General features: G+C 36.4%; 1 protein-coding gene across 1 annotated transcript in view; it reads left to right on the top strand.

Moving 5' to 3' along the window:
* Positions 1 to 23,136, top strand: part of PLCE1 (phospholipase C epsilon 1) — a 122,047-nt gene that overhangs the window by 57,028 nt on the left and 41,883 nt on the right. The window contains exon 3 of the mRNA XM_065746152.1: positions 12,440 to 12,756. Within this exon, the coding sequence (XP_065602224.1) occupies positions 12,440 to 12,756 (317 nt within the window). The remainder of the gene's footprint in view (positions 1 to 12,439; positions 12,757 to 23,136) is intronic.

Raw genomic sequence — 23,136 nt, 5'->3', positions numbered from 1 at the left:
ATATCCTCTTTTATTATTTTCGTTATGCTTCTAAACTTCAAAGACATTTACTAGTTGTTAAAATAATTTTTAAGCCAAAATACCTTTTATTCTGTCTCCAAGTATATTTCTTTAAAGGATTCATTCTTAACTCAATGTGACTGTGTCTGTATAATCTGAAATTGTTTTTGCATTAGTTAATGGATGTGCCTATTTTAATACTAGCTTTGAAGATAGATCATACCTAACTCCCAGCACAGGAAAGAAATGCAACTATGTATTGATTATGTCTCTACAGAACAGGAAAGTTTCTCAAGGTTTTCCTGTTCACTAATGGTGCGATTTTCACTTTTAAAACAACCTCCTCTCTTTTTGACCAGTTCCTGTATAAACTCTTAGAATGTCTTGAAAAACCTGTGTGACACTTCTTTAATAATGAAGTGCGAGTGCTAAACGATTGCTATGTGCTAAATGGCCCTATATTCTATTGTTAAACTGATTCATTTATTTCCAGTTCATCATTTTTCTTTATGTGTTTAGTTTTGTTTAAATGTGTCCTTGGTTCATACATTTAGTCATGTATGAGATTCCTTTCAGATTTTTCTTTATATAGTTAGTTTTGAACCCAGAGCAAAAATTACAGCACTGTAATAAATATTTCTTTATAGCAGTATAAAATTCACTACTCTTATCAACCTTTTTTTTTTTTTTTTTAAAGAATCTTTCTAATTACTGTTAGGAAACAAACAAACAAACAAACAAAAAACTGTTATAACAACACTTTGAAAGAATGTACTGTTCTGGTTGGTATTTCCTGCTATTCACTGCTGGCTTAAGTAACAGAAAATTATTACCACAATAGTTTAGTGATGTTCTGTTTCATTTTGTTGACTGATACCTTGATACATCATGCTACCTTCTCTATTAGGTATGTCCAATGTCTTAGGGTTTATTATGTATAAGTTGTTATTACTATTAAACTCAAAAAGATTTCCTGAATTTTATTTTTATTAGAAATGTGAAAGTGTTGGATATCAGTGGTTCTCCCATTTACAATATATTCTCATCATGGAGCATTGTAAAACGAGGAACAGAATTCTTCCCAAAATTAATTGGCAAAGATGTGTGCTGGAGAATTTATTCTACAGTTATAGGAATTGTAAACTGAGTCATTTGTAAATGAATGTAGTTTCTTAGCAAATCACACGAAGCTACTTTGAGCACAACTGAGTATCAGCAGTGTTTTCTCTTAGGGGTTCTATTCTTTCTCCTTTCACTGTGAAATAATTACACAGAGGACAGATTTCAAACTAATGTTATTATCGGAATCTGTTTGAGTAAATGTTGAGAGCAGGCCAGAGTGATGAAACCTCTGAATTGATCAAACATTTTTTAAATGTATTACATTCCTTTAAAATTCTCCACTGCTAAACTTCAGGGCTTAAATTGGGAACATTTAATCAAGTGCTGTTTTTACTGGACGTGAGTTGAATTCATTTTATTCCAATAATCACTAAGAATAACAGCAGAAATACCTTATGCAGCTCATTTGCCTCTTTTGGTTTATGTGGAAACTTTGGTAGCATCTGTCACACGTTGGATAATTTTTATATGAAGATTCAAAAAGAAAAATACACGAATCATTAGGACTGTGCATTTATCAAATCACACTTGATTCTCTTGTTATTCCTTGACACTATTGTCCATTGATTTCTCATTTTGGCATCTAGTCTTCATCTTTTACTGCTGATGTCATGGGTAGTTTTGCTATTTGCTTCGCTATGTGTGACACTGAAGCTGTAGAGAGTTTTTGTATCATTTTTACCTTAAAGTACTGTATTTAATGATTGTTTTCCAGAGTGAAACAATGTTCATTAAAATAGTTCCTTGAACTTAGGCTTTCCTATTCTCTGTGCTATTTGAGTAGCTGGACAAGGTGGGAAAATATACTTGTCTTTCCCCCATGTCTTTGAAGAGTCTGTAGTTGCATGTAGCCTGGCCTTCAAGGTAAGACCAAAGTAGGAACGATGATGTTTGTTGTGAAACATATTTCTGAGGATCTTAAAGATGAGAACTCATTTTTGGGTTGTGTTCATGATGGCTGTTCTGCAGCTGAGGAGCAAGCTGCAGCAGACCATTAATTAAATTGAGAGGTTACCAGCATGGAAATCCAGCACTTCTAGGCTAGAAATGTTTCTAGAATGTTTCTAGAATGAGGCTTTGAAACATTCAAGATGTCTGTTGCAGTGGTTTTACAGTTATTTACATTGTAAGTGCTATGACTACCTGTATCCACTCTTCATTTAGGTTTCAAAATTTGAAAGAGGTAAATATGAAAATTAAGATCATAAGCTTCAGCTGAAATGAGTACCTGAGGTTTTTTTATTATTATTTGGGTTTTTTTTCCCCAATGTATCTATGTGCAAGAAAAGAAAAAAATATATTTTCATTCATTTTGACCAAAATATTCAAGTACTGGAACCTGATCTGAAATCCTTGTGTTCTGTATAACCATCAGATATTTCTCTTTTACAAAGTTAAGTCAGAGATATATGCGCTTTATTTTTTTTTCTGTCAGTGCACAGAAACTGTGCTATGGTTTTGGAAGTATTTTGTATCAGTTTTTGTGGATGATGTTATAGCTTGGGTTCTGCTTTAACTCAGGCAGAAACTTGTTCTTTTTGCAATGGGAATCATGCACTTCTTTTTCTAAAACACTCCTTTTTCTCCAAAGTCAACTCATAAATCTTCCCTTTCAACTGTTCTTTTTAGGTGCTGTAATCTATCTAGTAATTTATATATACGTTTATTTAGCATTTGAACTTAACATTCCATGCAGTACACTGCATTTCTATCCACTATTTTAAAAGCTTTTGAATTCAGATGCTGCATACAGAGTTGTCCTGCTAGTTAGTGTCCACATTGCCAGAAGCTCAGGATTCTGATAGGCTACTAATGTGCCAGCCTTTAGAAGAAAGATTAATGAAGTGTATGTTAAAGCAGAATATTGCTGAAAACAACTGCAGGAGACTGGCAGAGGAGAGGATTATTAGATGAGATTTCATTGCAGAAAAATAAGGTAAAACCTGAAAGAGTTCAACAACAAGCCTGGCAGCATACTGGCAGAATTTCTTTCCACTCAAGGAGTGAAGCATTTTAATTTGCTGAAGAAATTCTTCAAAGTAGTTGCTATTACAGAATGATTTGAGGCAGCAAGACTGAACAGTGTGACAGATAATCAGTGTCTGACAGTGCAGTCTTGTCCCAGGTTACCAGGAGATTAGCATTTCTGTGTTTCTGTCAGAAGAGTTAACTGAATGGTCACCATTGTTTCAATCCAACCACCATTTTGTATAGTAATAATCTAAGCCATAGTGAGGTTTTAAAATGAAAGACAGAGGAATTGAGGTTAGGACTGGAAGAACAGTTTGAAGGAGAGATAGTCCTTCTGAGTAGGCTGGGTAGAAAGGGACAACCAAAACATTGTCTCAGTATAATCAGAGGGGGTTTTCATCCTTAACTGCTGTTATGAGTAGATGAAATTCTAGTATAATTTGAAAGCAATTAGATATTAAGTACCATATAATTCTTTTCTTAAGAACAGTCAACATAAAGAAATGGCTTAGGCTTTAACACGTGAAAGTTAAAAAACAAACAGAAATCACCTAAGTTTCTTTTCCATCCACAATTGTATGTCCTACTGTTCCAAACTAGATTTTGGATTTGTGTGTTCGAGGAATATTTATTTCAGCATATACTGCTTGTTCTTGTAATCTATCACATTGAGATTGATATAGAGTTATGCTGTTGCTGACATTCAGGTGCCTCAGTGTGCATGGATCAGGTATTTCAGTGCAACTGTTGAAGAGAAATACCTCTTTGAAACAGGAGTATTTGACTTCTTTTACTTTTAATACTGTGATGCGACAATGAGAAAGTTAGGAGCCATCTGCAACTACTGGAAAGCTCCTGCCACTTGAGAATCTTGTTCCTCTTCTGTCTTCAAGAATTTTTCACTGTAGAGGAACTCAAACTTTAGTCAGTAGTTTCTGAAGCTTTCAGCCCCTTGCAATCGCCTGACGTGCTGTCTGGATGTAATCTTTGCATAAACAGATGTATTTCCAGAACTGGCTTGAAAATTGGATGTGTCCAATATATTAGCATTCTTGCTAGGTTTACTGGCATGAAATTTAGTCAAATTTCTACCCTTAATCTGATGAGGGATCTGAATTGTCTTATTCATCCCCTGGTCCTAAAAGCATCTCTAAAAATGTTGATTTGGTATTTCAAAGTAATGAAATCTGACAACTTTGCACTGTAGTGATGTCACTTGCCAAGGTGGCCAGAAGTTGCTTTTAAATCTGCTGTTGCAATGTGAGATGCAGTGTGTTACACACAAGGCAGATGCTATGTTGGCATCAAATAGCTTTTGGGATCTAATTTGAAGCTGGCTGATTGCACATTCACTATTGATCCACCAAATTTGTAATTAACCTTCTTCTGGCAAGTGCTCTGAAATCAGGATATATGAGGTGAAGGTCCCCAGAAATAGCAGAGCTCAGGTGGCTGATTGCCAGGTATTGACTGGAAGCAGTAAGGCTGCTTACTGAATAAATGTGTAAATGGTGGACCTCTTCAGACCTTTGGCAATATGCATGGTACTGATTCATCCCTCCCTAAAGTCTGAACAAGCATTTGTGCCAGACAAACCTTGCATAGAACCAAGTGTCCTCTGTAGCAAAAGTAGCTGTTTGCTTCGGTGGTTGGTTGTTCAGCCCCTATCTTCAGAGCCTGTTATTTCAGGCACACTAAAAATGTTTACTGGTCTAACCCACAGTATCAGACTGATCGTTGTGCAGATATTCTGGAGGCTTTGCTAGTTATCCCCATGCAACTGCAGGAGGACAGAGTCCCAGCATTTTGCTAGTTGCCTTGAACTTAAAGGCAATTAGGAAATCAGCACAGAACATGACTTTTTCTAAGATCTGTTCCTGCTTTGGCATAGTCAGAATTACTGTTAAAATGACACTATCTGTATCTTTTTTTTTTTCCTTCCAGTGAGAATACAGCCAGAAGTGAAAGCAACTCATGCATTTCTTATGGACAAGTCTGTGATTGTTTCTATCAGTTGTAACCAGTACCAGCCAAAGAGCGCATGGAGCTGGAAATGCTTGGTTAAACGTGATGACAGTATTCAGAGACAAACAGCCAAATTTGTATTTTCTACACTGCAGAATATTTCTGTGAATGACTCAGGCTTGCAGAGTGGTAAATCTCTGGGCTGCACTGCCATTATCTGAACAGCAGTGTAGATGTAATTGCACAAAGCACTTTGTAGTTGTTCAGGTGAACTCATGGTGATACTTCACTTTAAATTCCTTCTGTATATTATGTCAGTGTGCATATATTTAGATTACACACAGGTTCATCTAAATCCAATTACAGACAGTGTTTAAATGGATTCAGTTCATACTTATCAGAAGGAATGTCTGAAAAACCTAAGGATTGTTATTTACCTGTTAATTCAACATTAATGTATAAATAAAATCTTCATACTGGTTTTCTTTAAACAACTTTAAAATTTGAATTAATGTTTCTGTGCATAAGTTTTGCCCTGTGATAGCATCTCCATACCCTCTGTGGTAAAAACAAAACAAAAGCAGTCATTTCCCAGGTCTAAACATCTCTCAGAAGTCCTGTTGCATATCCTATTTGTTTAGTGAAAATTGTTTTCAGTCAGAATGGATGAAGGAAGGTTGTATTTCCAACTATACACAATTTCTCTGTTTTTGTTGTTGTTGTTGTGTTTTGTTTTGTTTTGTTTTTTTTCTGGGATTTTGTTTGACTGCTGTAACAGAGCACAGATCAGCCTGCTTTTCAAAACAGAATTCTTTGCTGTTTTCTAAAGCAAGAAGTGATTTTATGATTAAGCAGTCGTTTGTAATTTGCTGCCAGGGTTACAGCCAATACGTGTATTTGTCTCTGATAAAAGCCACTGTGCTGCACAGTTCATGAGATCAGGATTTTGTGGTATGCAATTGTAGTTTAATTCACTTATATCTCATTGTGATTGTTGCCTTTTGTCAAGTCCTCTCCAGGGGTTTCATAACTCTGTTCAATGATAAAATCTCAGCCTAAATAGAAATATAAAGGCTGTTCTGCAAGTAATGCCTCCTAGTTTATTATGTTGGCCCTCAACATCAGATGTGGATATTGGTGGTATGGCAGTAGAGGGTGAACCTTCCCACCAGTATTCCATTACATGTTGTTGCCCTGTGACAGATGGCAGTAGAGAGGCAGTCTGACACAATGGTATCTGTCATGGAAGTGTGTGTGAAGCAAAGATGTGTCATTGAATTCCTCTATGTTGAAAAAATGGCACCCACTGACATTCATGGATGCTTGCTAAATGTTTATGGAAACCAAACAGTGGATGTGAGCACAGTGTGGCAGTGAGTAGTGCATTTTCACTGTGAAAACAGTGGGTCACCTCTGCTGGCATGCAGGTTCTAGTTCATCACTTGTGAAAACGCGTAGCTGGTGGTGGTGCCTGTGTTGAAAAATACTGTTTTGTAGTTGAGAATTTGCTCTATCAAACATGTTCTTGTGCTCTTTGTATCTGTTGTGGTTTCCATAGAAATAAATAAGAGGCGTTAGTTTTGGAATGACCTACATATAGATGCATTATGGTTCCTTAGAGATCTGTTTCCAGCAAAATTCTGACTTCTCCAGGTGATGTCCTCCTGTCCACCTTTTTCCTGTTGTTCTGTAGAAACCAATGTTCTTTTAATCTGGCCTGCTGTGATAACTTGTGGCTGCCACAGTGCAGGGCCCCTTCTCCAATTGTCTTGTCATTACCACAGTCAAATTAAACTCAGAGCAGCAGGTATGTGGTTCCACAGCTTCCCTGCTACTAATTTACAGTGTACACAGTTTTTAGGGGTAACTCGTATTGCTTGGTTTAGGGATATTAAGAAAACATGTAGGTCTTTTATTTTTTGATTACTTACCAGTAAATTTGAAGAGTAAATAGGATCCATTGGTTGCAGTTATTTCTGCAGTGAAACCAAACTTGCTCTTGATCCTGTTCTATGGCAACCTTTCTACTGAATTTAGAATCTGCCCTTTGATACTGGAGTGAGTTATTTGCATTCAAAATTGATCGCAGTGAATTCATTTTTGTTGAAAGATAAAGATATGTTTTTAATTATACAGAAGAAGAACAGGAAATGAATAAACTTGTTTGTTCAGTTGTTGCAATACTGAGATGGGTTGCAGCCGAGGGACCGTAGAATAATGATTTCTCAGATATGATGATCTTTATATTAAGCTTGTGTTTAATTAAACTGCCATACGCTCCATATCTAAGTGTTTTCTGTTCTTGGAAAGTTTTTATTGAATTTTTCCTCTTTTATTGAACAGAATTCTTCTGTATTATCTATATTAGTAGTTATTAACCTTTGTCTCTTTTTCATTTTTTCATTGTAAACATAATGCATATTGCAGAGGAACAGTTCAGTTGATGTCTATAGCACTGTTTATTAAAAAACACTTCTATTAACGTCCATTTATGGCATGATAGTGATACAGTGGGAATATTTTTCTTTTTACTGATGTAGATACTAACAGTACACATTACCTTTTAATATGACTGAAAAAAAATAATCCTCTAAGAATTTTGTATAATTTCAATCGCAGCTGTATAATTTCAGAGAAGCAGTGTTTATTATCAGTCTATTGTCAATTGAATAATGAGATGTCATAATATCCTGAATAATTACTTTTATTGCTATGGTTATTGAAACCCATTTTCTGCTTTATAACACTTGTTCTTCACAGGATCTTCTCCTAGGAGCTTTCTAGAGAGAGAACACTTGTTTAATCATGATAATTTTCACTTCTATCATTTTCAAAATGTCAATTTTGAGTTGTAGAGGATATCTTTTGTTTTTCTTCTCAAAATATGTGCAGAAGGAAAAGCAGCCTAGAAATAAGACTATGACAGATCCTGTTACCTCTGTTACCTCATTTGTCAAATCACTAGACTTCTCTGGAAGTCAGCATCCATTTTTTGGACAAGTTTACTCTTTCCAGATTGTACTTATTTCAAGAACAAAGTGGCTTTTTGCTGGGTGTATTCTCACTGTAACGATGCATAGCACATTCCTAAAAGTATCAGTTTAAGAGTTACTGTGTTTGAGTTTGGATGAAAGTAAGTCTGTGCCTCCATCCTTACTTGGTCAGAATTCTCATGGAAAGTGATGCAATTTTTTCAAAGTACAAATTGAATGGTTGGCAACTGAATTTTGAGCAGGATTAGCATTTCTTACATTCATGTGATTACTGTCAGGGTGGTATTTGTTTTCCCTTCTGTCTTTCTATGAATTCCACTTATTTACTGAAACTGAATTTCTGCTTAGAGAAAGCTGAAGGCAGCAGCTCATTATTTATAACACATTGTGTATTAGTAAATAATCTGTATGAAGGATGAAATAAAATCTTAAGAAATAAGCACCTTTCAATTTTACCTTTACGAGTAATCTGGTAAATAAACAAATTGTTTTGCTTCTGTTGCTAGGAGGTATTGCATGTTGTACAAGGACTGTTTTTAGTAGAACATGCAAATGTGGAAAAAAATATGAAAGATTACAGTAATTAACACTTGCGTTCCGGCAGCATTTTTAATGTTTTTATTGATGAAAGTTTCTTTGCATTTCTCATTGAAGTGCATTTCCTTCATATTCAGAAAATCACAGATCAGTCTCATGCTCATCAAATACAAACATAATAGAGTTCGATAAAGAAAATAACATCAGCAAACATCCAGGTTTTCAAGGCTGTCATGAAACTTTCATGTACACAAACACACACACAGTGTTTTTACATACTTAAGTACTTGAACTTTGTTTATTCAGCATAGAAGAATTAAAGATCTGTAGAAATTCTAATTTCTACTTTTCTAATTTTATACTAATAAAAGTTGAGTTAACCTGCAGCTAATTTGTTGATGCAAGAGATCCTTAGTAAAATCTTGTAAAAAGTTCCCTTTTTTTGAGGAAAAAAAAAGCAAAATGAGCACTTTCTTCAGATGACATTTTTTTCAAGAGTTTTTAATGTGCTGAGACTGAATAATTCCCTAAAGCAGATATTCTGTGTTTTTCTCCCATTCTTAATAGGTTATTCTTTGTTAGAGAAAGAAGACGAGGCATTTTGTTCCCATGTGTATCAGAAATGTAGTCAACCTGTGAGTCCTCTTTTAATGCTTGCCATAGGTTATCTTGTTTTGATTAATAGATGCAGTGCTTGCTATTTAAAAGATTATCTGCTTAGACTGTTTATCAAGAGGATAAACTAATCTGTCTATTCCAGAGTTAGACAGATGAATACTGAAGGTCTTTCCCATTTTCTTCTGCAGTTTTAGCTACAACTTGACATGGCAGCACATAAAGAATATCACAGCTTGCTACAGAGGCAGCTGATTTGCTGATTTTATTGAGGATTATGTCCTGCCTTAACTCTAAGGAGAAAATCTCCTGGGATTTTGGCTCAAAAGCAGTTCCATTCCGCAAATTAATTGCAAGACCTGGTCTTTGAAGCACAGAAAGATAGCATCTGTTTCCTGAGGGACTTAGAGTGACAAAAGAAAGCTGGAGGACTTGTAGATGGGAGAGAGAGGGAGTTTCACAGCAGAAATTAGCAAACAGAGCAATGCAGATCAGTTCCTGGCATGAACAATGATAAAAGTTATAGACAGGAAAAAGAAACAAAGAAATAGTCCAGAAAAAAAAAGGGCTAGATTAGTACAAAGAGAGGGAGTGTAAGAGGAGAGTATTGTGCAGGGTGTAAATCATGGGTGGGGGTGGTGAAGCTGAGTGGGGATCCTGGATTTTCTGCAGCAGAATGCAGGAGGCTGGAATGGAGAGAGATGACAGATCAGAGTCTGGAGAGGTGACGTGTATCAACAGTCAGTGCGTGCAAAGATGTGAATTATGGACATATTTATAGGTGTAAAAATATTCTGCAGGAATAAGTTATATTTCCACTTGTTCGGTATTTATATCCACACTTGAGCCATGAGGTATGAGCCTTTACAGTTCTGCTTGGCTGTGTTCCTCTCTTCAGATGTCAGCGGCACTCTGCTGCAGCAGCTTCTTTCTTGAGCTCTTAAATTAAGGACAGAATGTTTTTCTAGTTCTTTCAGTTTAACAGAGACTTAGAAATACTAGTCTGCAATTCAGTTTTTGAAACAGGAAGGGTTTTATTTATTTTGTATTTCCCTCCAAATGCAACAATAACAGTGGTTGATCATATTTAGCTTTGTGATGTGCTTTGTGATTGCCTGCAGCCAAGCCCAGTTCTACAGTGCTACCCATGTTGAGCTTAGATCCTGTCCCGAATATGGTGCCACTGGTGTTGGGCTTGTTGGCAGTGGGATGCATTAGCTGCCCCCTGGGAGCACGTTATTCAGGTATGAGACTCTTGTTTCATCTGACAAGGATCCAGTTTCTTTGCTCTGTAAGCTGCAACACTATAAGTGGGGATGCTTGCAAGGATTACCTTCAGAAGTACATAAGTAACATAAATTGGAATCCCAACACAGGCTCAGCCTGTATACCCCAGTTGTAGCATGAGGCACAGGAGAGGCTGACACAGTGGCACTTCTCTGCTCTGCCTGGCTGCTCATCCTGCCTGGGAGGTGTGTGGGGTAGGGAAGGAGTCTTCAGAGGGCAAATGGGTGGAAATAGATTTTCTGTTGTGAGTTTATTATCCTCTTCTTTCTTTTTTCTGCTTATGACAGTGACAGTTCAGTCCGTATATGTAAATATGCAACTTCTATAATACCAAATTAGCATTGTTTTTATTTTGACACATGCTTATGTTGTGTTATAAAAACAGTTTTCAAGAGCCCTTTTCTTACTAAAACAGTCAGAATTGTTCTGCATAGACGGAAGAGGAAACCAAAATTGAGGCAGAACTGGAGCCTCATGTAGAACCAAAGGAAAGACTGTAAAAAAGCCTAGAAACTCACAGCAATTCAACCACTGCCCAAAACAGGATCAACATGACAATGTGGTGTTCTTAACTGTCTTTTTTTCTGATCTTTCTTGTAGGAGTTTCAGTGACAGAGTTGTTGATGCCTACACTGTCCTTAGAGTTGCATCTGTTCTGCACTATCTAACCAGAATATTTCTGACAGCAAATTAAGTCCATTACTTTTTTCCTTGCCAGTCTATGCACAGAAATGATCACTCCTTGGCTCTTTTAGAAACATTTAAGTACTTGAAAATTTCTCAACAGGTTTCTGTTAGCCCAGCGGCTTTATTTAGGTCTGATATAATATATCTTTCAACTTTCTGTGAACTATATTAAGAAAAGGCATTTTTCTGTCTTATTTGACCATAGATTTTCTGAATACCAGGGAAAAATCATGTAGCATATTTTTTTGCTATAAAGGCATGAATCGTAATCAGTTATTATGAACATTTTGATTTAGAGAACAGGAGGGAGATGTGCACCATGTATGAAATGAGAATGCATTGATATGAAAAAAGTTGAGTTAAAGAGTAGATGTGGAGTGTATAATCCATTATGTGAGCAAAAAACCTCTAAAAGTATTTTATGAAGCAACACTGAAAAATAAACTCTTTCTTCCTGGGAAGAAAAACGAATGCAGAATATCCTAATATGACTGTTTATATATTTAAGTAATTTTTGAAAAATTATTGTTCAGAGTACCAATTCTAAACGTATCTAGTCAGAAGACTCATACTCACTATTTTGGAATCATTGTGTTGATATTTCAGGCTTCCCACACGCTCTTAGAAGGCTTGGCTTCTTCCATCTTAGGAAAAGTTTTATTTTTCTAGGGACGTTGCTGTTAGGACATCATAAAACTACCATGAATCTTTTGTAATAATGGATAAAACATGCATACTCCCAAGTATATGCATTTTCCCAGAAGAATGAAAAATATTTTGTAACTTTGGATATTTATTTTTGCAGTACAGTAAGTTCAGATGAGTTGTATCTTACGGGGAGAGGAATATGAAGAAATGCACTAACCACATGGGTTTTGCTATATCATGATACGTTATTTCTTATGCCAAGTCTTAGTCTGTACTGTAGGCTCTGACATGGAGCTGAAGTAGAGTCAAGATGATCCTTTTGGCATGACTTGCAGGTGGTTGCAGCAGGTGTTTGGATAAGTCAAGAAGCAAGCACGTTTTGGCAGGTAGCTTGACAATCTCCAAAGATCCTATTACCTGCTGTAGTTTTATAGATGTATAAGGAAAAAACGTATTAGGTTTTTGAAATATGAAGTAATTACAAAATGCCTTATTGCTGAGTAAATGAATGAATGGTTTAAAAGAACAGTGGGAACAAGCTGTCTTATTTTTGCACAGTCCAATCCAATAGTTAACAGAGAAACCTAATAAATGTTTTATTTGTTTTGTTTTAGAACGTCAAGCCTGTACATCTATGGCCGGCTCCAGTGTCCTTCCCTCCAATGTGGCTGGTATCAGCAAGGAGCTCATCGACCTGCAGCACCTCATTCAGTTCCCAGAGGAGGTTGCCAGCATTCTCACTGAGCAGGAGCAGGAGCTTTATCGGAAAGTCTTACCCATTGACTACCTCTGCTTCTTAACCAGGGATTTGGGTAATGCTGAGTGTCAAAGCAAGCTTCCTTGTATTAAAGCTTCCATATCTGCCGCTGTTCTTTCTTCCCCAAATGGTGAACATAATGCTGTAGAAGATCTTGTGACAAGATTTAATGAGGTAAGACAAAACCTTTAAATTGCTTTTTGAAAGTTTTATTACCTGGTATGTCAGTAGGGTTTTATTTGTTTTTGTTGTTGTTGTTGTTGTTGTTATTGTTGTTTTGTTTTGTCTTTTTATCCCTCAGAGAACAGTTCAGCTGTAAGGACAGTTTCTTAACATGTAGATTAAGAAGATCAGTCAGTTTTGCCAACTAATTTCCACTGAATTTAATAGGAGTTATGTGACTGTTTTTCTCAATGAGTCTGGAAAACTGCAACCTAAGCTTGTGTTGCATGTTGCAAAGGAAATGGGAAGAAAATGCAGACATATACTTCGTTATTCTGGCAGTGTGGGGTTAACTTTCAGTCAGTTTGTTATTTTGTTCAAGAGCTACAGTTTTATTTATTTGTTTTGGGGTTTTATAGACTAAGCATGATCTTAGGAGCCAGGACAGAAGCATTATAAACTACAAATTTCTGTGTTCTGTATAATGCAACTACGTTAACCTGCAGTGTTTGTTTATTTACAGTATCACTGTGTGTGTTTGAAGGATAGTGCATAAGAGTTGTTCTTTGGCATGACACAGTTGCATGAATCAAATCCTGAACTGTTTACTAGAACTTTTCTTCTTTTTCCTTATTTTTAGTAAGGTGATCTCTTGATAAGCTCAATAGAAATCTGAAATAAGGAAATAAAAACAACCCAAACACACTAAAAAAAACCAACAGAAAGAAACCCACAAACCACAAAATAAATAAATAAATAAATAAACCTGACCTAACCCAAAGAAAAATCTGAATAAAACCTCAGGTCTCAGAGGTTTCAGCTGCAGGAAAATGGAGTAATTTCCTTCTTTTTGTTCTATGAACCACACGCAGTATTAACTTTTTAAATTAATAGAAGTGGAGTAAAATGAAGATAGCCTTGTCTTCTACTATTTTAGTTTCTTATTCAGGGCCTTATTCTTTTTTAAATAAGAGATAAAAATTGTGCAGAATCAAGAAGTCAGCAGAAAATTAACTAGACAGGGCAGAAGGTGTATTAACCCTCTGTGAACTTCCTGTTTGCTGGACACCAAAGAGTCAGGGACTGAACATTTAGCATTTTGAAGTGTTCCTGATTCTTGTATGTTCCCTAGATACAGGAACTAAGATACTGTAAATATATTGTCTTCTGTGACCTAATGCTATTATAGGAACATAAATAAAAATTGCAACTATAATATTTGGCCTTCAGACAAAGCCTAAAAATTATTTGCATTAGCTATGATTGCTGTGTTTCAGAAAATACTGTATCTGGTGCATAGCTAGAGAAGAAATCAAGCTTCTGGCCCTGCTCAATCCTCCTCACTGTGATATTTCTCTTACTCTGATCACCATAGTAAGGGCAGTGGGAGAAAGGTGAAGTGGCCAATTTCCTGTGTGTGTGGTGAGGCACAGTGCCAGAAAAGTTGTTTGGGGCATTTTGTGGCTTACTGCACATAGGAGGTTGATCTACGTGTGCTTCAACACTGAAACAGTCAAGAAAACTGGAGATCAAATAGGTGGTGAAGAAGTTTTGTCATAAATGAGAGTTATTCCATATCAAAATGAAGTTTAAATTCTAAGTTGTAGTTGTTCTCTTAGTAAGTTGTTCAATATCTTTTAATGTGAGAGGTTTGTGAGTTTGCAATTTCTGTAGCTTAGCATTACTCATCTGTTGATTTTGCAGGATAGTTTTTAACAGCATTTGATTGAATTCCTGAATATATTATGCATAAATCATGTAATATTTAGTGCAATATATTATTTTAAGAATAGGCTGTAATAACCACTTTTAACATAGATGTTATATGTTTAAATAGAGTAATTGTAAAATATTTACTGTTTGTTATAAATCAGTATTTTCTATCTTCTTTATCTTATGGTGGGCTGTACCAGTTGCCAGAGCCAATCACAGGCATGGATTTCCAAAATGTCTCTGTTTATAAATGGCAAAAAAATTCTTGTGCGAAGAGTCATGCTTTTGTTGGCAAAAGTCAGTGAGTGCCTGCTGATTATTTTGGCATTGCCTATAGAAATACTGATGTGTATTTATAATGTGGGAGCCAGAATGAATTTTGAGATGACAGTCTTCTGACACATAATGGGAGAAAATCGTTTAATGCCATTGTTCTTTTCAATGAGCAATTATAGGTTATAGGGGGGTTTTCATATAGCAGTATGCTTTCTAGTCATTTTTCTGATATACATTAATGAGGAACATGCTTGTAACACTTTCAGAATGACACTCAGTAGTTGCTGTTTTATGATATGGAGGAACTTTGTTATTGTTTAATAGAACAAACACTGACATTTGTATGAAAGCTTTCAGTGAACACTGGAGCACTATTATATATAATGAATTAATAATTAAAAGTAATGAGTATCCTAAATAATTGTAATTCCATTTATAAAATGAGTTTGGGTTGGTGTTTCAGTAAGGCCAATTTTACCAGTATTGTTAATTGCTTAATTTCCAGTAACCAGTGGCAGGATGTGAGGATGTGGCACAGAGCTGTGATAGGGGAGGCTCAGATGCAACACAAGGAAAAGTCTGTTTACCATTAGAATGGTCAAACACTGGAACAAGCTTTCCAAAGCCTGGTTTCCCCTGGCTGCCAGTGTTCAGAGGCATTTGGATCAGGCCCTCAAAAACATGATTTAACTTTTGGTTAGCCTTGAAGAGGTCAAGCAGTCAACTACTGTATGCTGCTCATTCTTCCTGGCTCTTATCTGGATGGTATTTCAATAAACTTTATTTTGTTTTGTTTTGTTTTGTTTTACATAAATGACAGTATTTAGACCTCAACAGTGTCTAAAAGGAATGGGGAAAAGGCTTACACAGGGAGAACGTGTTTATGGTGGATGGTCAGCCTTAAATATTTGACATAGAAATGGTCTGTGAGAATTGCAGAACAAAATCAGAAGTCAGTTGCCCTCTGCAAGCAGATAAAATTGTCACTTAAAGACAATTGCATACTAAAGAACTGCTGTTATTTTTCTAATTCTGCTCTTGTTTGTGGAATAGTGTAGAAGAGTGGGAACACTAGAGAAAAGCCCTAAGGAACATTTTCTTTTGCTTTATTTGCTGGATAAGGTGTTTGGACTTAAAGTGTTGGAAGTGATTCACCTATCAAATTAGTACTGATGATCCATCAGGAACAGTTTCCAAAGGTATGAGTCTTTTTTTCTCTAGACAGACAGGAAGACAGTAGTTGGAGCTCTTACCCACTTCAGTGTTTCACTATCAAGACTGATAGGAAAAAAGCTTGTAATAGTAAGTAGTGTAGAGACACTGAAGATGGATAGCACAGATTAAAGCCACTGTCAAACACTCCATGAATAGTAGCACAAACTCAGTGGCTGGCAAATACTGCACTGTTGAGGCTAGAAAACAGAAACTGCCCTTAAGAGAGCATGGTTATGGCTTAGACTTGACACAGTTACTGGAGGACATTCAGACATTATATATTTCCTTTTGTTTTGTCTTGTCCTGGGTTTCCAAGTATCAGTTTATTTCATATGTGTTAATTGAGGTGGCTGCTATGACAAGGAGATTGAATGCTCAATGAGTTGCTTCAAAAATACAGTGGGAGAAAGATCACATGTTAATACTTCATGAAATTAACACAAAATACAATCACTTTCAAAGTCAAACATATTTTCTGATTACGTTTCACCTATATTCTTAAAATTTGAGGTCATTCTGGCTCTCAAGCTTGTTATTTCACGGGATAATAAAATATTCACAGGAAAAAAATTCTTATAGCCTGCTGAAGTTGCACTTTGTTTTCAGGATTTACAGTCTCTGATGAAGTTCCAGAAGTGTTGAAGCTAATATGACATCTAGTTCTGACACTAAAATTTTCCATTGCTTACATAGGTATATGTATAGGGTGTATAGACTTCCCTAGAAGTGGCTTATGAATATGACAAGTCATTTTAGAGATTCCCACTGAAGTTTAAATGACTTATGTGATGCTGCTCTAGAAAAACTGATAATTTCTTCTTAAGATACACTTGGAAAAGTTAAATTAAAAACAATGAAAGAATTAGAGGACTTTTCAACATGTGGAGAGCGACACTATATTTGAAAAGGGGAAATTTAAAAATGACAGATAACCACAGAAGGAAAAGAGATGCAGATGAAAAGTATTAGAGAATCACTATCATTACATCGCAGAACACAGAATTGTAGGAGTTGGAAGGGACTTCTAAAGATAATCGAGTTCAGCCCCCCTGCCAAAGCAGCTCCCTAGCCCAGGTTGCAAAGGTAGGTGTCCAGGTGGGTCTTGAATGTCTACAGAGAAGGAGACTCCACCACCTCTCTGTGCAGCTGTGCCAGTGCTCTGTCACCCTCACTGTGAAGAAGTTCCCATGCACATCTGTGTAGAATTTCCTATGCCTCAGTTTGTGGCCATTTCCCCTTGTCCTGTCTCCACGCACTGCAGAGAAGAGTCCAGCCTCGTCCCTTTGCCTCCCTCTCCTTAGATATTTATAGGTGTGGATCAGTTCCCCTCTGAGTCTTCTTTTTTCAAGGCTGAACAGACCCAGGTCTCTCAGCCTTTCCCCACAAAAGTGTTCCATGCCCTTAATAATCTTTGTAACCCTCTGCTGGACTCTTTCGAGGAGTTCCCTGACTTTTTTGTACTGGGGAGCCCAGAACTGAACACAGTACTCCAGGTGAGGCCTCATCAGGACAGATCACCTCCCTTGACATTTCCATGAACATATTTTAGTTAATGAAGAGCAAATAAATAGGTTTCTCTGCTTAGGAAAAAAAGCATCCTTGTGTTCTGCAATTAATAAGGTGCTAATTCATATGTGCAGAACAGATCCAGGCAGTTGTTTTGGTGAAGTAATGCAGTAATTTGGCATCAAACACTGAAAACCAAGCAAGGAGTTTTGTTGGATTTAGAAAAAAAAAAAAAAAGTTACGTTGTGTTGACCTGCATCTACTGCTCTATAAGGCAATATGTTCATGGATATCTAAATGTGGACAAAACTGAACATTTGCTTATTGGAAATGTTCTATTGTAACATTCCTTAATTCTGAAGTTCAGACCAGACTTAACAAATACACAAAGCCCAAAGATGAGATAAATAACTATTAGGAAAAAATTTAACTGAAACTTTTTTAGACTTGAGATACGTTCCTTGGATTTCCTTGTGCTTTCCAGTGGTCATTCTGATTTTCTGGGATAGCAGGTTGTAATCATTGTGATCTCAGCTATTGTAATCTTTCTATACTATGTAGCTTTTAAGGATTAATGGTTTTAAAGGGTGTTATAATATGAGCTCACAGAGTCACCCCTTCAGTGTTAAATACTGCTTATCAAGTTTTGGATTGTTTAAAATGACTACCAGAAGTTTAATTTCCATGGATATATAAGAGCTGTGGGAAGAAACTGTTAAGGACATTTTGCAGTTAGCAGTGTTGGTAGCTAGAAAGTGATGAGGAGAATGGTAGCTAAGTGGGTTTTAAGACCCAAAGAATTTTAACAAGATTTTCTGTCCTGTTGCCTGATATGTCTTTCTCTTCTGCATTTAGTTCTGATTCCTCTGCACTGCTACATGCTTTTCATCCTGTGTGCCTAGTGGTGCTTATATCCTTACTCAGGATTTGCCTTGATCATATCCTGCTCTCCTCCTGGTCACCTGTTGGTTGTTTTATTTTACATCCTTACACTCCTAGTCTTTTGCACATTTATGGTTTTCACTCCCAGCCACTCTTATGCATCCTTCCAGCAAACAATCACAGAAACACAATTTCAATGTACGTATTGTAAGTGTGTATGCTTGTAAACATTTTAAATGATTTCAAGCATTGCTTTATATTAACATGAAAACAGCCTGTTTTGTATCTTGAACTTTTTTCAAGTTCAAATTCCTCTTCTCATGAAGCTTCAGCTTCATTTAATAGAAAGCATAAAAAAATTAGAATGAAGCATTTAATAATCCATACTGAGATACAGCTTGCTCAATACATAAAGTTGTTTTCTGGAACCCAAAAAGCATAGTGATAAAGGTAAAAATGTGTCAGTGACTCCATATAGCTCTGCTACTGAGGTGATCTCATCATTCACTAGGACACTCCTGTGTTCAGTGAAGGTAATAAAGTATCTGGCTGTTTGACAAAATAAATGATAGTGATTGTCTCATTTTTAGGGGGTTAAATGTATAAGTTTTCTTCATTGTTATATAAAGATGATTTTAAACCCTTACTAGCAAAGCAGAGACATATCATTTTACTGAAATTATGGAATGTAAATAAATATTATGCTGTGTCTCTTAGTTCAGTATTTCTTTGCTATGCCTAAATGGGTTTGCATAATACTTTTAAACAGATTATGTTTGTACAAATATCAAACTGTTTCCAGTCCTTGTTTGGAATACTGTTCAATCAGATTTAAAATGGTAAATGTTCTTTGTAAAGTTACATAATTTCACTCCAGCACCTAAAGTGAACCATCTGTTTATAGGATATTCAATATCCTTCAGATTTTAGAAGTGCATCAGAGAATTGTATTGCGTATTATAATGAAGCCCAACAGTTTATTAAAGAACCTTTACCAAAACCTGTTTAAAATAAAACAGTGCTGTGTTCTGACCCTTACATCCATCAGGTATGCACTGATGGGTGTGTGAGCAGATTGTGAGACAGAGGAACTGATGGAACTTGTGGCTGCGAGCTGGTCAGTTCTAGCTGCATTCCAATAGTGTTTTCAAAAGCCTCGTAAGCATGAATCTTCTCCATAGATTTTTAAGAGTAACTTTCCCTGGAAATAGTTTTACTGTGGAAAGACTTTGTAGGCTTGTGAAAGATGGAGGATTTTATTATTATTATTATTATTTAAGATAGAGAAATGACTTTACACTGATACACTAATAGTAATGCTTTTAAACAAGTAAAGGTATGCTTTTCCCTCTTGCCATAACTCTTCATTAGATGTTTAGCAGGATTTTATTTATTTACTTAGTGTTTTATATGTTTTTTTTTTTCATGTTCTTCAGGTTTTAGTTAAGTTTCCAAATTTTCTCAGAATCACTAAAGATGAATACCTTGGTTAAATGGAATACAGATCACCATGCTTTTCTTGTGAATAGCTGCAAAATCGTCTGCTTGTTTTGTATTTGTAGAATTCACTGAGAGAAATTTCTCACAAATATCCTCATTTTGTCAGTATTAAAGTTACTATATTTGCTTCAGAGTAGGTAGCAGTTGAGTAAGTTACAGAGGTGGTCATGGTTAATTTTGTATGTTTGGAGTTAGAGAAGGTCTGTACTGTAATCTTTTTGGCTTGGTAGTGATGGTATGAGCTAAACCTCAGGCAGGAGGCTGTGATTGCTACTTGCACCTCTGAAAGCTCCATCCCTCGGGTATTAAGAAGTTGCTAAGAATAGGAAAGATTGTTTCTTCCATGCAGTTACACTCTGACCTATGTAGCATGCTGCCAATGCTGTAGTGTGAGCTGAGAAATGAGTGTAAAACGTTAGAAGGGTGAGCACTGGGCTTCATAGGTAGACATTGTTAACAGTTCCCTCTTCCCTCCCTCATTTATATTTGTATAAAAGTTAATCAAAGGAAAGATAAGAAATACATTTTTTCCCATTCCAAAATTCATGGAGTAGTAGCAGGTGTATGAATAGCAGTACAGACTGATGTCTATTTATATGTGTGTGTGTGTCTGTACATATATATATACACTCGTGTATATGTGATTTATGTTGATCTTCAGTATTAGAAGACTAAAAGAAGAAAAGGAGTAAAGTAAATCCACCTCAGATTTTGGAAGACAATTATTAATTCACCATGCAGCAAGTACTATTCCATCCTCTGTGCTGCATGAAGCAGGGTTCTCCCAGAGCAAACGGTGACTCACAGGATGTTAAAATCAAATGCCAGCAAATGTTGAGTCCATCGTAGATGTCTCTTCTATGTCTGATCACAAAGTCTTTCTTACTGTGTTAGTAAGAGCAACTGAACATCAGTGATAAGCTGTATCCTGCCCCTGTCAAAACAGGAGATTCTGGCCTGTGTATAGACGTGACTTTAAGTCAGTAATAGATCAGTGACCAGGTTATCAGGCACACTGGGTTATGCTATTTTTTGAATGTGTGATATGGATTTTCCCCGTTTAAAGGCTTTGGGAGGATTAGTTTTATTTTTAAATATTAAAATGCTGTAAGGTTAAAAAATATATTCTGCATATTAATTCTGACAGTTGAGCATCAGGAACTTCTCTGACAATTTTGTTGCCTTTTTTTTTCTTTTAATGCAAGTGAAAAAGAGAACTTAAGATTATTTGAAAATTTGTTTAAAGTAGGATAAGTCCAAAAATCTAAAAAGAGTTTACTAAGTAGATTTTATTGTAATGAAAATAGCAAGAGCTGATATGAAAAATGCAATAAAAAAGAAAAAGAAACAACAAAACTAGAACTGTGTATATGGTCGCCTGTTACTGTGTCTGAGATAATTTCAGTTTGCATTGCCTAGATGTGTGATGCAGATCCTGTTGCACTCAGACTCAAATTTGTACCTCTGAAAATTTCCAGCTGGAGCTTTTTTTTACAGACTGAACCGTAGTGTGGTGTTAGAGTGCTTGCCTGTAATAGGTGACTAGAAAATAATTAAATTTTCTCTAGGTATCTATTGGATACGATTTCTTTTTTCACACCTAAATATTGTCGAGCATGAATCATGAGAAACACTGGTTTATATCCACCTGAATGGAAAGACGGATGTTATTATCAGCTCGAGTGGATTGTGCTTCAATTTGTGTTGTTGAGTGTATCTTTCTATTGTGTGTATTACAGCAATGAAGCCAGGATACATTTTCTCATACTTTTTAGACTCATCTAATTATAGGTTTGTTGTGATGATTTGTGTTCTAAAGGGAGTTTACAGTGAGTTACAGAAACAGAACTATGTAAGTAGAATGTGGATAACAAAAATAATCTAAGGAAATAATCTTAAAGATGTAGATTTTGATCTGATGTTAATTGGATATCTAACACAAAAACTTGATCCAGAAAGTTTTACTGCTAATTCTGACGAGTACTTGAAATGCATTTTGATCCTCTGGCAAAGCTTCTGCTGTATACCCTTCTGGCCAGTGCATACTGCCTCTAGTCCCAGAGCTGCTTTGTCTGAGCATTGCTGAGCTGCAGAACTCTAGTGCAGCAGGCAGAGCCTGATACCTAGGCGGTGGGTGGCTGCTGGGCTCTCCTCCTCAGGTAGCTGCTCCCCAAATACAGTCTGTGTTATGCATGTGCTTAGTGCAAAAGGAAGATTTTCGTGGCAGCTTCCATGTGATTTCCATACAGAGCTGTTCTTGTCTCTCCTGTGTTGTGAGGTGCCTCTGGCTCATATATACTGGGCAGCATCTGAGGAATCGTGCTTTTGAACTCTCATTTGAACAAATATTTTGAAGAGCTCATTAGTTCTTGAATACCATCTGTGAAAAGGAGGCCTTACGCACCCCAGGCAGCAAAAATGTGTTATATGTGTTGTTGGGTACTGTGGGCAGCTGTGCAGTTGTTGGAGAATGTTAGTGGTTCCTACAGGGATGTACCTGAGAGCACGGACTCTAAACTGCTCATCTAATTATTGGCAAATCAACACATTCAGAAGTATGTTTACTGAGTATTGTTAAATCTCTATATATTTTAGTGTTCTTCAATGTATATGTACTTAAGTTTACTGAGGTTTCCTGTGAGCTATTGTACTTGATTTTTCCTAGAGATTGCAGTCCTTTCAACTTGCATGCATTTCAGCATTGGTTGTACGTGTTTCATTTTAGCTACGGCCATTACAAATAATTGTTGAAAATTAAGGCCACACCCAAATTATTTCAGTTTGCATTTATGTAAAAGCTTCAGAGTATTGATCTTCAGGATAACAAATTTTGATCCATCAGTTCCATTTATCTAGGCAGAATGAAATTTTCAGGGAGTTCAGAGCTTCAGACAGCTGTAGTTCAGCTTCAGTCCCATGCTCCTTCAAAGCTACTGATTCAGTCACATCTTCCAACAGCAACATTTTTATGACAAAAGTCCCGGGATAAACAACTGTTCTGCATATTAATTACGTTTGCTTCCTAGCTGGGCTCCAGGACCAGATTTAATTCGGGGAAAATGCCCCTAAAATTCATTGACTGAATTCTCTTTGTTTTCTGTCAATCCTCACCAAAAAAATGAGTAATAGAAAAGCTGGTGCAGATATTAGGCCCAGTGCTCAGCAAAAACCTCAGTGAATGAAACAGAATGGCCTTTGTTCACAGCTCTTTTCCTCTGCTATCTCCTCTGTGACAATGCTGTTGCTTTTTAATGGTCTCTCTTCTAATCTCAAAGCGATGAAACCTTCCAAGAAATTCAT

The sequence above is a fragment of the Cyrtonyx montezumae genome, unplaced genomic scaffold (assembly GCF_038088225.1).
Source record: "Cyrtonyx montezumae isolate F1298 unplaced genomic scaffold, pur_monq_1.0 scaffold_4, whole genome shotgun sequence".
Taxonomy (NCBI): Eukaryota; Metazoa; Chordata; class Aves; order Galliformes; family Odontophoridae; genus Cyrtonyx; species Cyrtonyx montezumae.
This window is presented reverse-complemented; position numbering and strand designations above follow the sequence as displayed.